Source organism: Schistocerca piceifrons, chromosome 2 (genome assembly GCF_021461385.2).
Source record: "Schistocerca piceifrons isolate TAMUIC-IGC-003096 chromosome 2, iqSchPice1.1, whole genome shotgun sequence".
Taxonomy (NCBI): Eukaryota; Metazoa; Arthropoda; class Insecta; order Orthoptera; family Acrididae; genus Schistocerca; species Schistocerca piceifrons.
The window spans coordinates 758,439,079-758,451,748 of NC_060139.1; the positions used below are offsets into that span (position 1 = coordinate 758,439,079).

Consider the following 12,670-nt stretch of genomic DNA (forward strand, 5'->3'; position numbering starts at 1 on the left):
GTTGGGAATAATCATGATGATACATATTGTAAAGTAGTCATTGAAATCAAGCACATTGTGTTGTTCAACATCTGGGTGATCCAGCTGTTCCCTGGAGACAGTTTGGTGATGACCATTCATGCAGACAAACACCTTGTTACTTTTCATGCCCACATAGAATGCAGCACAGTGGCTGCAGCTAAGATGATAGATCACATAGCTGCTTTCACAGGTGGCCTTGCCTTTGATATGTTGTACCAAGTGATGTGGCACAGTGGTTAGCACACCGGACAATGGTTCAAATCCCTATCCGACCATCCAGATTTAGATTTTCTGTTGTTTCACTAAATTGGTGGTGGTGGTGGTGGTGGTGGTGGTTAGTGTTTAATGTCCCGTCAACAACGAGGTCATTAGAGATGGAGCGCAAGCTCGGGTTAGGGAAGGATTGGGAAGGATATCGGCCGTGCCCTTTCAAAGGAACCATCTCGGCATTCGCCTGAAACGATGTAGGGAAATCACGGAAAACCTAAATCAGGATGGCCGGAGACGGGATTGAACCGTCGTCCTCCCGAATGCGAGTCCAGTGTGCTAACCACTGCGCCACCTCGCTTGGTTCACTAAATCGTTCCAGGTAAATACCAGGATGGTTCCTTTGAAAGGGCATGGGTGATTTCCTTTCACATCCTTTTGTAATCTGTGCTTTTGTTCAGTGTCTAATGACAGTGCTGTCAATGGATGTTAAACTTGGAATTTTCCGTCTTTGATGATGTGAGAGAGGCTTGTGACAGGCCTATAGTTGGTGATAGAGGGAGAGTCAGGACAGGTCTTGCATTTAGGACTGTTACAGAGATATGAGCCTTGCGACAAGGAGTGGGAACAGGGCTGAAGTAGGGACAAACAAGGACATTGTGTAGGTTGGGTGGGTGGTAGAATACTACTGCGGGAGAAGGGGTGTAGTTATTTCCTGTTGTATTTTCCAGTGTTCAATTGCTTGTGACTCTGTTGCTCCATATGAAATTAATGAATTTAATTTCTCAAAAATGCCATCATTGAATAACACTCCACACTAATTTTCAGGTGTGTACAACATTGAAAAACTGTCAGATTTTAACTGGTGTTATCTGAGTTATGGTTTGAATCTTATTTACCATTTTGGGGTTCTACAGACATGTTCATTTGTAAGTAAAAATATCTTTTACTAATTTTAATGTAACTTTTATCTTACCAATATTTTTCTTTATGTAGTCACCATGTGGCAAGTTAACTGTGGATGATGTTCTGCAATTTCAGTGAAAATAGAAATAGATTATCTGGTTCTGTGTATATGATGATTTGTTTTTGCAGGTTGTTTCAAAGGATTATTACTTATTAAAAAAATAAATTTTTGCCATCACTCGCATTTTTTCATCAAAAATATGGAATAAAATAATGAAATTTTTTGCAAATAATATGTCTCTTTTCCAATCAGTGGCTCAATACGTTGTATCAATACTAGGAACAAACACTATCTACATACAGATCTAAAATCACATGCCTTGATCCAAAAAGGTATCTAATTTTCAGGAACACGCATTTTCAGTAAACTACCAGCAACCATTAAAACCTTGGTTTCAGATAAAGCACAGTTTAAACAAGAGTTTGAAAGACCTCTTGATAGGCAACCCCTTTTACTCTGTAGATGAATATCTTAACAGATACTGTCAGTCTGGCTCAAGTTTTGACAGCACTTGATCACAACAGTCAAGAGCAGGTATTTTGTGTATGATAAAGTTATTAAAAGTGTATAACTGTCTTTCATTCTTACAGTGTATTAATTCTGTACATATTAGCAGTTCCATTTTACTGTAATGTATTCACATATTTTGACAATCTCTAGACAAATGTTCAGGGAAGTGAATATTCTATGTTTTTTTATGTTACTTTCTGACATATTCTACACCCAAGAGAACCATCTCATTTTTGGCTCTGGAACGAAAACTGAATCTAATCTAGTCTACTCTCAGCTCGACTGATTAGGCCATACAGGGCTTTCTTGGAAAAGTGTTTTTTTATAAAAGCTACAATGAGGTGCAGTTAGCAAGTTAGGCTGTGGAAAATGGGTTGGTATTCTATAGTAGCTCATTACTCCCCCAAAACTGAAGTCTCTGTAGTTAGAAGTGATTATTGATGGTTAGTGTATCTCCACGAAGTTCTTATTAAGTTAAGCAATTAATATTGAAATAAGAACTAATGTAGTTAATATTACATTTTAGACTAGTGCATTTACTTCTTAACTAATCTATCTATTAGAGGTTTCACTTTTCTTAATGTAATTACATCAAAAAGGAAGTATTTCATAAAGGTCGGCAGTCATGAGTTTGTAAATTTCGTAAATTTTGTATGAGCGTAGATATTTGTTTTTGACTAGACGTAGCACTTCAAAGTTAAATTAATTCATGTCTCTCATCCAGAATTTGTGTGGTTATTTAAAAGTTCCTGAAGCAAGTTTATAAGTTTGTTTACATTAGCGTTTAGTTACATATTAGTACAGGTTATGAAACTATTGTGTTGTTGAATTTATTTTCTGCTTTTGTGTTATGTTTTACTATCAAACCATGTGTGACAAGTGTGGCAGTTGCCATAGAAATTTGAAAGAGGGGTGTGTTCTGTATAGATTGTAGGTTGTGGTTTCATTGGGACAAGTGCAGCGGAGAGGAAACGAGGGTAGATAATGAGGCTCTTCCATGGCAGTGTAGGTTATGTAGAAAGGACAGAAAAATCGCAGAACAGGAGGCAAAGATTTGTGCCCTTGAGGCTGAATTAGAAATCGCAAATTTGGAATTATGTAAGGTAAGGGAGGAAAAGGACTATGGGCGCTGGGAAAAGGTAGCAAGCAAAGGGCGGAAAAGGGAAACAATTAATAAAACTTCTGAAATTCAGTTAGCAAATCAGTTTGGCTTGCTATCTGAAGTAGTGGAGAAAGAGCTTCATTCAGATGTAGTTGAATGTAGGTTGAAGCAGAATACTAGCAAAGACAGGTCAGGATCAAACCAGAATAGCAAAAGAAAAATTCTGCTTATAGGTAGCAGTCATGGGAGGGGTGTGGACCATCAACTTCAGGAGAAATTATGGACAGAGTACTAGGTCACATGTTTTGTGAAACCGAGTGCTAGCCTTATCCAGGTGACAGAAAACTTAGGTCAGCTATGCAAGGACTTTGAGAAGGAAGATCAAGTAATTATAGTTGGGGGAGCAGGAAACAGCCTGACTATGAAGCCAAGATATAGTATTAGGAGTGACCTGGATAAAATAGGAGCAGAAACTGGGCACATGAATGTGGGGTTTGTGACGTCTTTCAGCGCCATGATCAGCCCTGGGTAAACACCGCTGTAAAGCGTTTTAACACTGAGCTGAACGGGATTCTCCAGACACCAGCAAAGTCTCACATGAGTGTTGTTCTAGTTGATGCTATTGGTAGGTGTAGTTACCCTACACATGGCCTGCACCTTAATAGGAAGGGGAAAGATAAGTTAGCTTGTCTATCAGCAGATACTGTAAGGGGGGCCACAGTCACAAAAGAGGTGATCCCTGTGGTTATTGGGACCCGGCAGACAGGTTTTTCTTTTAGTTTAAAGCCAAATTCCAGGCAGACAACCACCAAGGAAAATAGAAGAAAAGAAACTGTATGCACAGCAAATAGGGACAAAGCTAAGGGTGGTATCAACTTACTTCACCACAATATCAGGGGAATAAAAAATAAAGTAGATGAGCTGATAATATGTTTAGATGATCTCAAAAATAAGAATGAGATTGATATACTTTATCTGTCTGAGCACCATGTAACTGTGGCGATGGAAAATATCAGTATAAATGGTTATAATTTAGCATCTTACACTTGTAGATCTAGTATGGATAAAGGAGAAATTGCCATTTTTGTAGAACAAGGGTACAAATACAGAACTGTTGAAGTAAGCAAATTTTGTGTTGATCAGTGCTTTGAGGTTTGTGCATGTGAACTTCAGCTAGATAATGTTGTGTTGATATTAGCAACATTGTACAGATCTCCACTAGGAGATTGGGAGCTATTCATAAAAAAGTTTGACTCCCTATTATGCTGTCTGTTGGACAAAAAGAAGAAGTTATTAATCTGTGGTGATTTCAGTGTTAACTTTCTAAGCAATTCTGATAGGAAAAGTGAACTAGAACTGTTATTAACAACATGTATCTTAGGATCAGTGATCAATTTCCCTACACGTATAGCTCAGGACAGTAGTACTCTAATAGATAATGTATTTGTACAGCAAGAGGATGTGGTAGATGGATTATCTGACCATGATGCACAACTGATTAACTTGCAAAACCTAACAGGCTGTACACTTCAGAAACCATTAAGTAAAAGTGTGGGGTGCTCAACCTGGTATCTATAGATCACTATCGAGAAAGTTTAGGAAATGTAAACTGAGAAGATGTATGTAATGAGCCAAATGCTAATGATAAATGCAGCGTATTTCTTGATAAATTTATATCCCTTTTTGAACATTGTTTTCCAAAGAAAATTACTAAATGCAACACACAAACTTTTCAAAGAAACCTTGGATTACTACAGGTATTAAAGTGTCTTCAGACAGAAAAAGAAAACTGTATGAGACAGCAAGAACTAGTAAAGATCCAGAAGTAGTTTTACACTATAAAAATTATTGTAACACACTGAGAAAAGTTGTAAGGAAATCAAGAAATATGTATGTTAGAGAAGAAATTAACAACTCCAGCAATAAAATAAAGTCAATATGGAATGTTGTTAGAAGGGAGGCAGGAAAAATAACCACTGGGATAGGTAATATTACTGTAGGAGAAAAAATCGGTGAGAGTAGTTCAAAAGAAAAAGCCAGCCAGTACATGGAAGAGTCAGTTTTGAAAAATTTTCGTCAGATTAAGCTTCATCTAACAAACTCTTGTGAAATAAGGAGAATTAGTAAATCTTTGAAAAATAAAGGTTCTGTTGGAGTATATAACATCTCTAACAAGTTATTAAAACAATGTGTAGCAATTACAGCTGATGTTTTGAGTTGCATATGAAATGCATTACTGACTCGGGGTATTTTTCCAGGCAGGTTAAAATATGCCATTGTCAGGCCTCTCTACAAAAGGAGGGAAACCACAGATGTCAATAATTACCAGCCAGTATCCTTGCTTACAGCATTTTCAAAAATCTTCGAGAAAGTAATGTACTCAAAAGTGGATAGCCATCTCAACAGTAATGGGATACTTAGTAAATCACAGTTCGGATTTCAGAAATGCTGTTCCACTGAGACAGCAATATACAATTTCACTGTCCACATAATAGTCTTTAAATAGTAAAATGTCACCAGTGGAAATATCTGTGACTTATCCAAAGCATTTGATTGTGTGAACCATGACATTGATACAGAAATTACAATTGTATGGTATAAATGGAACAGCATATGAGTGGTATAAGTCATATCTACAGAACAGGAAGCAAAAAGTCTCTCTATATGCTTCCAGTGATTCAAAGGAGTTTGCCACTTCATCTAACTGAGGTGAAATTACATTAGGTGTTCCACAAGGTTTGATCATGGGTCCCCTCCTGTTCTTGATATATGTGAATGACCGCCCTTCTTATGAGAAACAAGCTGCTGAACTGACACTGTTTGCTGATGATACAAGCATAATTATTAATCCAGTAAAAGAAAGTTTAATAGAAAATGATACAATAAGGTGTTATGAGAAGTTATTAATTGGTTTTCTGCAAATGGGCTTGCTCTGAACTTTGAAAAAACACAGTACATCCAATTTTGTGCTGAAAAAAGTATAATTCCTTCAATAAACATAAAACATCAAAAGAAGTCAGTAGCCAGGGTAGAGCATACTAAGTTTTTGGGTGTACATATAGATGAGAATCTTAATTGGAAAATTCATATTTTGGATCTCCTAAAGCAACTAGGTTCAGCAACTTTTGCAATCAGAACAATTGCCAATTTTGAGGATGTAGAAATTAGTAAGCTAACACACTTTTCATACTTCCACTCTCTGATGACATAAGGAATAATATTCTGGGCAACTCAACACTTAGCTGAGCAATTCCACTCGTTCTCTTTCAGTAATATCAGATAGATAATCAGTTGTAAGAATTTTTGGTTATATGGCTGTGGTCCCTGATATTTTCCCATTCCTCATTTTTGTCCAGAGTTGCTCTTAACTTCTTCAGAATGTGCTCCTAGTTCTGTAGAGTCTTGCTGACTGACAAGTTGGACTCAGAGGGCAACATAAATGCTGCAGAAAAGGTGCATGGTCAAAGTTTACACATGATTGTCAGAGATAATCCTTGTCAAAGTTAAAAACCAACTAGCGATTGTCATTTGTCGAAGACAAAACTTACCTATTGATTCTGTAGAGCTGTTGTCAAATGGTTCAAATGGCTCTGAGCACTATGGGACTTAACATCTTAGGTCATCAGTCCCCTGGAACTTAGAACTACTTAAACCTAACTAACCTAAGGACATCACACACATCCATGCCCGAGGCAGGATTCGAACCTGCGACCGTAGCAGTCCTGCGGTTCCGGACTGCAGCGCCTAGAACCGCACGGCCACCGCGGACGGCAGAGCTGTTGTCCATATGTCACTAAAAATCATGGCTTCTTCTTTTCTTTTAAAATCATTCCAAAGTTTTATCATTGTGGATAAAATATTGGTTTTGGAGAACTGCACTTCATGATTTCCCAACTCAAAAGGATGTTCTGCTACAGCTGATTTCTGTATTTTCCCTAGTTGGCAAAGACTTATGTTCCTTCAGCTTTTTGTTCACACTTTCCTTCGTACTTCTAATGTAGACCTTACTACATGTACACAGAATTTTATATACTCTGTGTGCTGTCAGAAGAGGATTTTTATCGTTTGCAGATCAGAGGGTTTGATATACTTTAGTCTAAAAAACTGGTTTGATGTTATGTTTCTGTAAAATCATTGCAGTCTGATCAGAGACTGTTTTAAGAAAGGGGAGAGAAACTGAGTTCTTCCGTTGTTGTGTTTTAATGTTGTTCTTCGGCCTACACTCATTTGGTTGTGGAACTCTATTTACTTCTTTTCCTGAATAACCACTATTCTCGAAAGCCTGAAGCAGGTTTTTTTTAATTCAGCATCCAGGTGTTCTGGCATGCAAATTCGTGGATGTAGTTCTTATGCGAATGTCTGTCTGCATATGTAACTTTCCAAAAAACTTTGTTTCAAGTTTCTCTTGGTCTGTGTCATAATTAAAATAGCCAAGATGGATATTTCTTTGTCCTTTTCCATTTCCATGGCAAATGGGATGTTTGGATTTATATTATTTGGATAACAAAAGAATTCTTCATAAGCTTTTTTAATCATGTGACCAAACCACAAAAGTATCATCCACAGATACCACTGAGATAGCTTCTAGTTTTCTGTTTCTAGAGCTGCTTGTTCAAATTTTTCCATATAAAAAAATTAGCAGTCATAGGACCTAATGGTTTATCCATTGCGACATTATCAGGTTGCTCATAAAATTGTTCATTCAACTGGAACTGATTAGAAGTAAGACAGTGTGTAAAAAAAGAGCTCTCAAATCCCCCAGGAAAATATCCATTACATAAATCTAAACTTTATTAACTGCAATCATAGTGAATAAAGACACTATGTTGAAACTAACAAGGACATCTTCAGGAGTGAGGTGCAGTAAGAGAAAATATCTCAAAAGAAGAAAATGCAGATGAAGTGTGTGTTTCTTTCTGCTGACAAAGGGAGCACTACTGTTGTTATGAATAAAGACTATTACTAAAGCAAAATTTAAATCCTTTTAACATCAAGAAGATACAAAAAACTAAAACCTTCCAGCTGCAACTGATGAAAACTAATGCTCTGATAAAGCCATCAACCTCATTCAAAAAGACTGTGTGTCCCTGACTTCATGGCCTATCCAAAATTAATGAATTGATCTTCCTATGAGACCCATTGTAATGTTATCAATTCCTCCACATGCCTGATAGCAAGATATCCAGCAGCTCGTTTACAACCATATATTGGGGACATTTACTCATTTTATTGAGAAATTTGAAAAAATAACATTGGCTCTTGAGGATATTCCTATAAGTTTCAACATAGTTTGACATTGCCTTCTAGTTAGTTTCAATGGAATGATGCATTTTATGAGCCAGGGATAATGTCACAGTGATTAACCCATTAGATCCTCCATTTGCTAATTTTTATGTGGAAAACTTCGAACAACCAATTCTAGGAAAAGCAAATAGGGAGCATCTCAAAGGTATCGATTTGTGGATGATACATTTGTGACTTGATAAGTGGTAAGAAAGCTTTAGAAGGATTCTATTGTTATCCAAACAATGTAAATCCAAACATTCAGTTTACCATGGGAAAGGAAAATGACAAAGGAATATCCTTCTTTGATATTTTACTTATGAGCATAATGGTAGCTTGAAACATAGAGTTTTTCAGAAAGTCACACAGGCAAAATGATATTTGCATAAGAACTCCAACTGACATCCACAAAAAAAGCAGGGATGTTACTAAAAGTCGTGTAAACAGATAAAAAAAAAAAAAAATTTACACAACAGAACACTTTGACGTCAGATTAAAAAATCTGAAGTACGCTTTTGAGAATAGTGGGTATTCAGGAAAAGATGTAAATAGTGTTCTACAACTAAATAATAGTAGGCTGAGGGACAACAATAAAACACAACAATGGAAGAACACAGTTTCTCTCCCCTTTATTAAACAGTTAGTGATCAGACTGTAATGATTTTACAGAAATGTAACATTAAGCGGGTTTTTAGACCGATTAAGAAAGTATATAAACACTGGACAGCGATGCGCCAAACAACAATCACTAGAGCAACAGCAGCTCAGCAGCTCTCTGCATTCCCATCTTGCCCATACTGTTTTGTGTCCTACGGGGTGGGTGACTTGCAACAACTGTAGGAGAAAAGGACATAAAGTGTCTGTGTGTCATTCCCACCCTCCTCATACGGACATGGGCTTGGATGTTAATTGTGTGCCTTCAGTGCTCATGAATCACAACAAACTGTTTATCGAAGTCCAAGTGATGGGCAAAGTGCTCTGAGTACAAGTGGCCACAGGTGCAGCCATGAATTTGCTGAACCCACAAACTTATGTGGATTTGGTGGCATTGCCTCTGGTTACTTAATGTTTGATGAGTTACAAGAGTAAATCTGTGGTTTGTTCCTTGACTATTCTGGTAGTGGATGATGCTGGCAACACAAAGTTGTTCAGTCTGGATGCTTTCAGTGCTTTTCATTTTTCAACTTCAGATATAGTGCACCTCATTTTCCACCAAGTCCCTTACCAAGAATTAGATTCTCTGTGTTCTGAGTTCTTGCAGCTTACATTACCATGAAATCTACAGTGCAGCCCTGCTTTTTCCATGTGCGTCTCATTTAAGTGGCTTTGTGTGTTCAAGTGAAATCAAAATTGGACAGGCTGACATTGTTGGGGGTCACATGGTCTTTAAATTGAGTAAGTGGGCTTACCTCTGCCCCCTCCCCCCTCTCCCCCTTTGCAATGGTTAAAAATCGATTTGGTCAACTTTGCCTCTGTGGTGACTTTAAAGTTCCAGTTAACATTTAGTCTATCATTGACATCTATCCCTTGCCCAATCTGGAGGAGTTATTGACTAAACATGCCAGTGGCCAGTTTTTCTCAAAAATTGATTTATCTGAAACCTGTTCAGGGGCTTCATTGTATGAGTATTCTAAAGGTATAAAGTATGAGGATTCTAAATGGTTCCTCTAATAAACATGCCCTTCAAGTTGTACATATGTCTAGACCTCCTGTTTGGTGTGTCCAGCACCCTGGCGATTTTTGAAGAGTTCATAGTGTCCGTTATGGGCTGCATCAACCATCTCACTTACATTGTCATGATGGGTTCATCCATGGAAGAGTATTTACACAACCTACACATCTTGTTCACAGTCATATGTACTGCAGGGTTGAAATGCAACTTGACCAAGTCACACTTACTTCAGCTATCGATTGTGTATTTGGGGTTTGAGGTTTCTCAGGGTGGTGTTATGCCCTTAAGTCGTCATGTCGCTTTGGTCACAGCTCTCCCTTGCCCTACAAATTTCAAAGAACTCCAGTCATTTTTAATTAACATCACTTACTATCATAAATTTATTTCATGTGTGGCTGTTTTTGCCCATCCTCTCAAGGAGTCACTCCACAAGAATGTTTCTTTTCAGTGGATGCCCGCATGAGAGCACATGATCACACTCTTGCAATTTACGTGACATTCTGCTCCTTGTTTGGCTGCTTTCCATTCTGGCACCCACTTCATTTTGGCTACTGGTACATCTCAGTATGGGCTCAAAGCTGTTCTCACACATCAATATTAGAATGGTTCCAAACCTTCAGTAGCTTAGGTGTCAAAAGCACTCAATTCTGTTCAGCACCACTACTTTAAAGTTGAAAAGGAAGTGCTCGCTATCATCTACACTCTCCAGAAGTTTCGTATGTTCTTGCACAGGTCTAAGTCCCACCTCATCACTGACCACAAGCCCTTGCTTTTATTGTTCGATCCTTCAGCTTCTTTACTGAACAAAGTAGCACATTGCCTTCAGCATTAGGCCTTATTTCTGTCTCACTACAACTATGAAATGCATTTTTGACCTACTGTGCAGCATGCCAGTGGTGATGCACTGTCCCTGCACCCATGGAGCTGGATCCTACTTTTGATCAGAATGAATTCCTTCATTTTTGTGTAGATGTTGAGGCACAACACACAGTTGAAGGGTATCCTATTGTGGGCTGCCAGATTGCAACTGCTGTAACTGTTGATCTGGTTTGGCATCAAATTATTCACTGTGCCCAGTATGGTTGGCCCAACAGGCCTCTGGGCAGTGTTTCTAATCCTTTGCATTACTATTTTGCCCTCCATAACTGCCTTCCAGTTTTGATGGTGGTGTTCTCCTAGCTAAAGATGGGCTATTGCCTAGGTTTGAGATCCCAACTGCCCTACAATGAAATGTGTTTGGTCTACATCAAGAACATTTGGGGGAGGGGGTCTTGCTTACCAAGTTATTGGCCCATCAGCACGTTTCGGTTCACTATAGCCCAGTGGTCACCAAATCTTCTTCCACAGCAGGCCAAATAACTGATAAAATGATGAACACTGGCTGCATCATCATTCTGTACAACATATAGTTACAATAATTTAAAACTGAACATACTAATTTAAGGCACTTAGCAGCGAGCGGCTCTCTGCATGTGTGAAGATATCCTAGGATTCTAAACATGGCATTTAAATTTAAATGGCATATTGTCTCATGTTCCATTCATTTTATCAAGCATATTCAAATACAGTCAGCAGGGTGGATAAACTGACATAACAGACTGGAGATCCCTGCCGTATCTGATGCTATCCAAGAGGCAGTACTGCAGGTGATGCACCATCACAGCGTACATGGGAAGACATACATGTTGATTTCCTAAATTTTTACTGGTTGTTGATGCTTTCTCTAAATTACTATACATTATCCAATCTCCTTACAAGTGAAACTACCCATTCCATCCCCTCCCCCTTTCCCCCTTAGATTTAGTGGTAAGATGGCCCAATGGATAGCCTGTCAAAAACTGAACGCAGATCAAGCATGAAAACAGGAAGAAGGAACACTGAAGTGTGAAAAGAAAAGTGAAATAGAAACATTGAATGGTTCAGGAATAAGAATTTCAGTAAAGGGCAAACTGCAGCAGCAACGGCATTGTGGTTAAGTGATTGTAGTGTTGGACTACCAAATAGGTGACCTGTGTTCAAAACTCCCTCTTGCCCTTCCTTCCCTCCCCCCCCCCCCTCCCCCCTCCAACATTATGAACTGAAACTTCCTGGCAGATTAAAACTGTGCACTGAACCGAGACTCGAACTTGGGACCTTTGCCTTTCACGGGCAAGTGTTCTACCACCTGAGCTACCCAAGCGTAACTCATGCCCCAACCCCACAGTTAAACTTCTGCCAGTACCTCATCTCCTACCTTCCCAACTTCACAGAAGCTCTCCTGCAAGATCCTTTCTTCCAGGAGTGCTAGTTCTGCAAGTTTTGCAAGAGAGCTTCTGTGAAGTTTCAAAGGTAGGAGATGAGGTACTGGTAGAAGTGTGGGGGCAGGGTGGGAGTCGTACTGGGGTAGCTCAGGTGGTAGAGCACTTGCCCGTGAAAGGCAAAGGTCCCGAGTTCGAGTCTCAGTCTGGCACACAGTTTTAATCTGCCAGGAAGTTTCATATCAGCGCGCACTCCGCTGCAGAGTGAAAATCTCATTCTGGGAACATTATGAACTGTCCGTTCAGTCATTGAAGTGTTTGTTCTCTTTCTGTAGTCTTGGCAGATGTCATACTATACATTGGCTGTAGACTATGAGTCACATGTTAGAATACATTACTGCCGCAAGTAAATGTGATAGAGAGTGAGAGCAGACGAGATACCACATAGGTATGTCACAGACATGAAAACAACAAATAAACAGATGTGAACTATGTTACAACAAAACAATTCAAGAGTCAAGACTTCCTAAATGGAACAAAACTTCAAGAACTTTAAAAAAATATGTTTTAACAGAGCACAGAGAAACTGTGTGATTGTGAAACTCTTGAGTTCATTGTTGCAGCTTATGCAACAAACTGTTATATTTTCATTATTTCCTTGGGAGTAATCA

At 38.7% G+C, this 12,670-nt stretch overlaps 1 protein-coding gene across 1 annotated transcript in view; it reads left to right on the forward strand.

Annotated features, from left to right (window-relative positions):
• LOC124777663 (transmembrane protein 164) overlaps positions 1–12,670 on the forward strand; it is a 165,670-nt gene that overhangs the window by 145,219 nt on the left and 7,781 nt on the right. Inside the window, exon 4 of the mRNA XM_047253145.1 lies at positions 1,057–1,157. Coding sequence (XP_047109101.1) covers positions 1,057–1,157 — 101 coding nt within the window. The remainder of the gene's footprint in view (positions 1–1,056; positions 1,158–12,670) is intronic.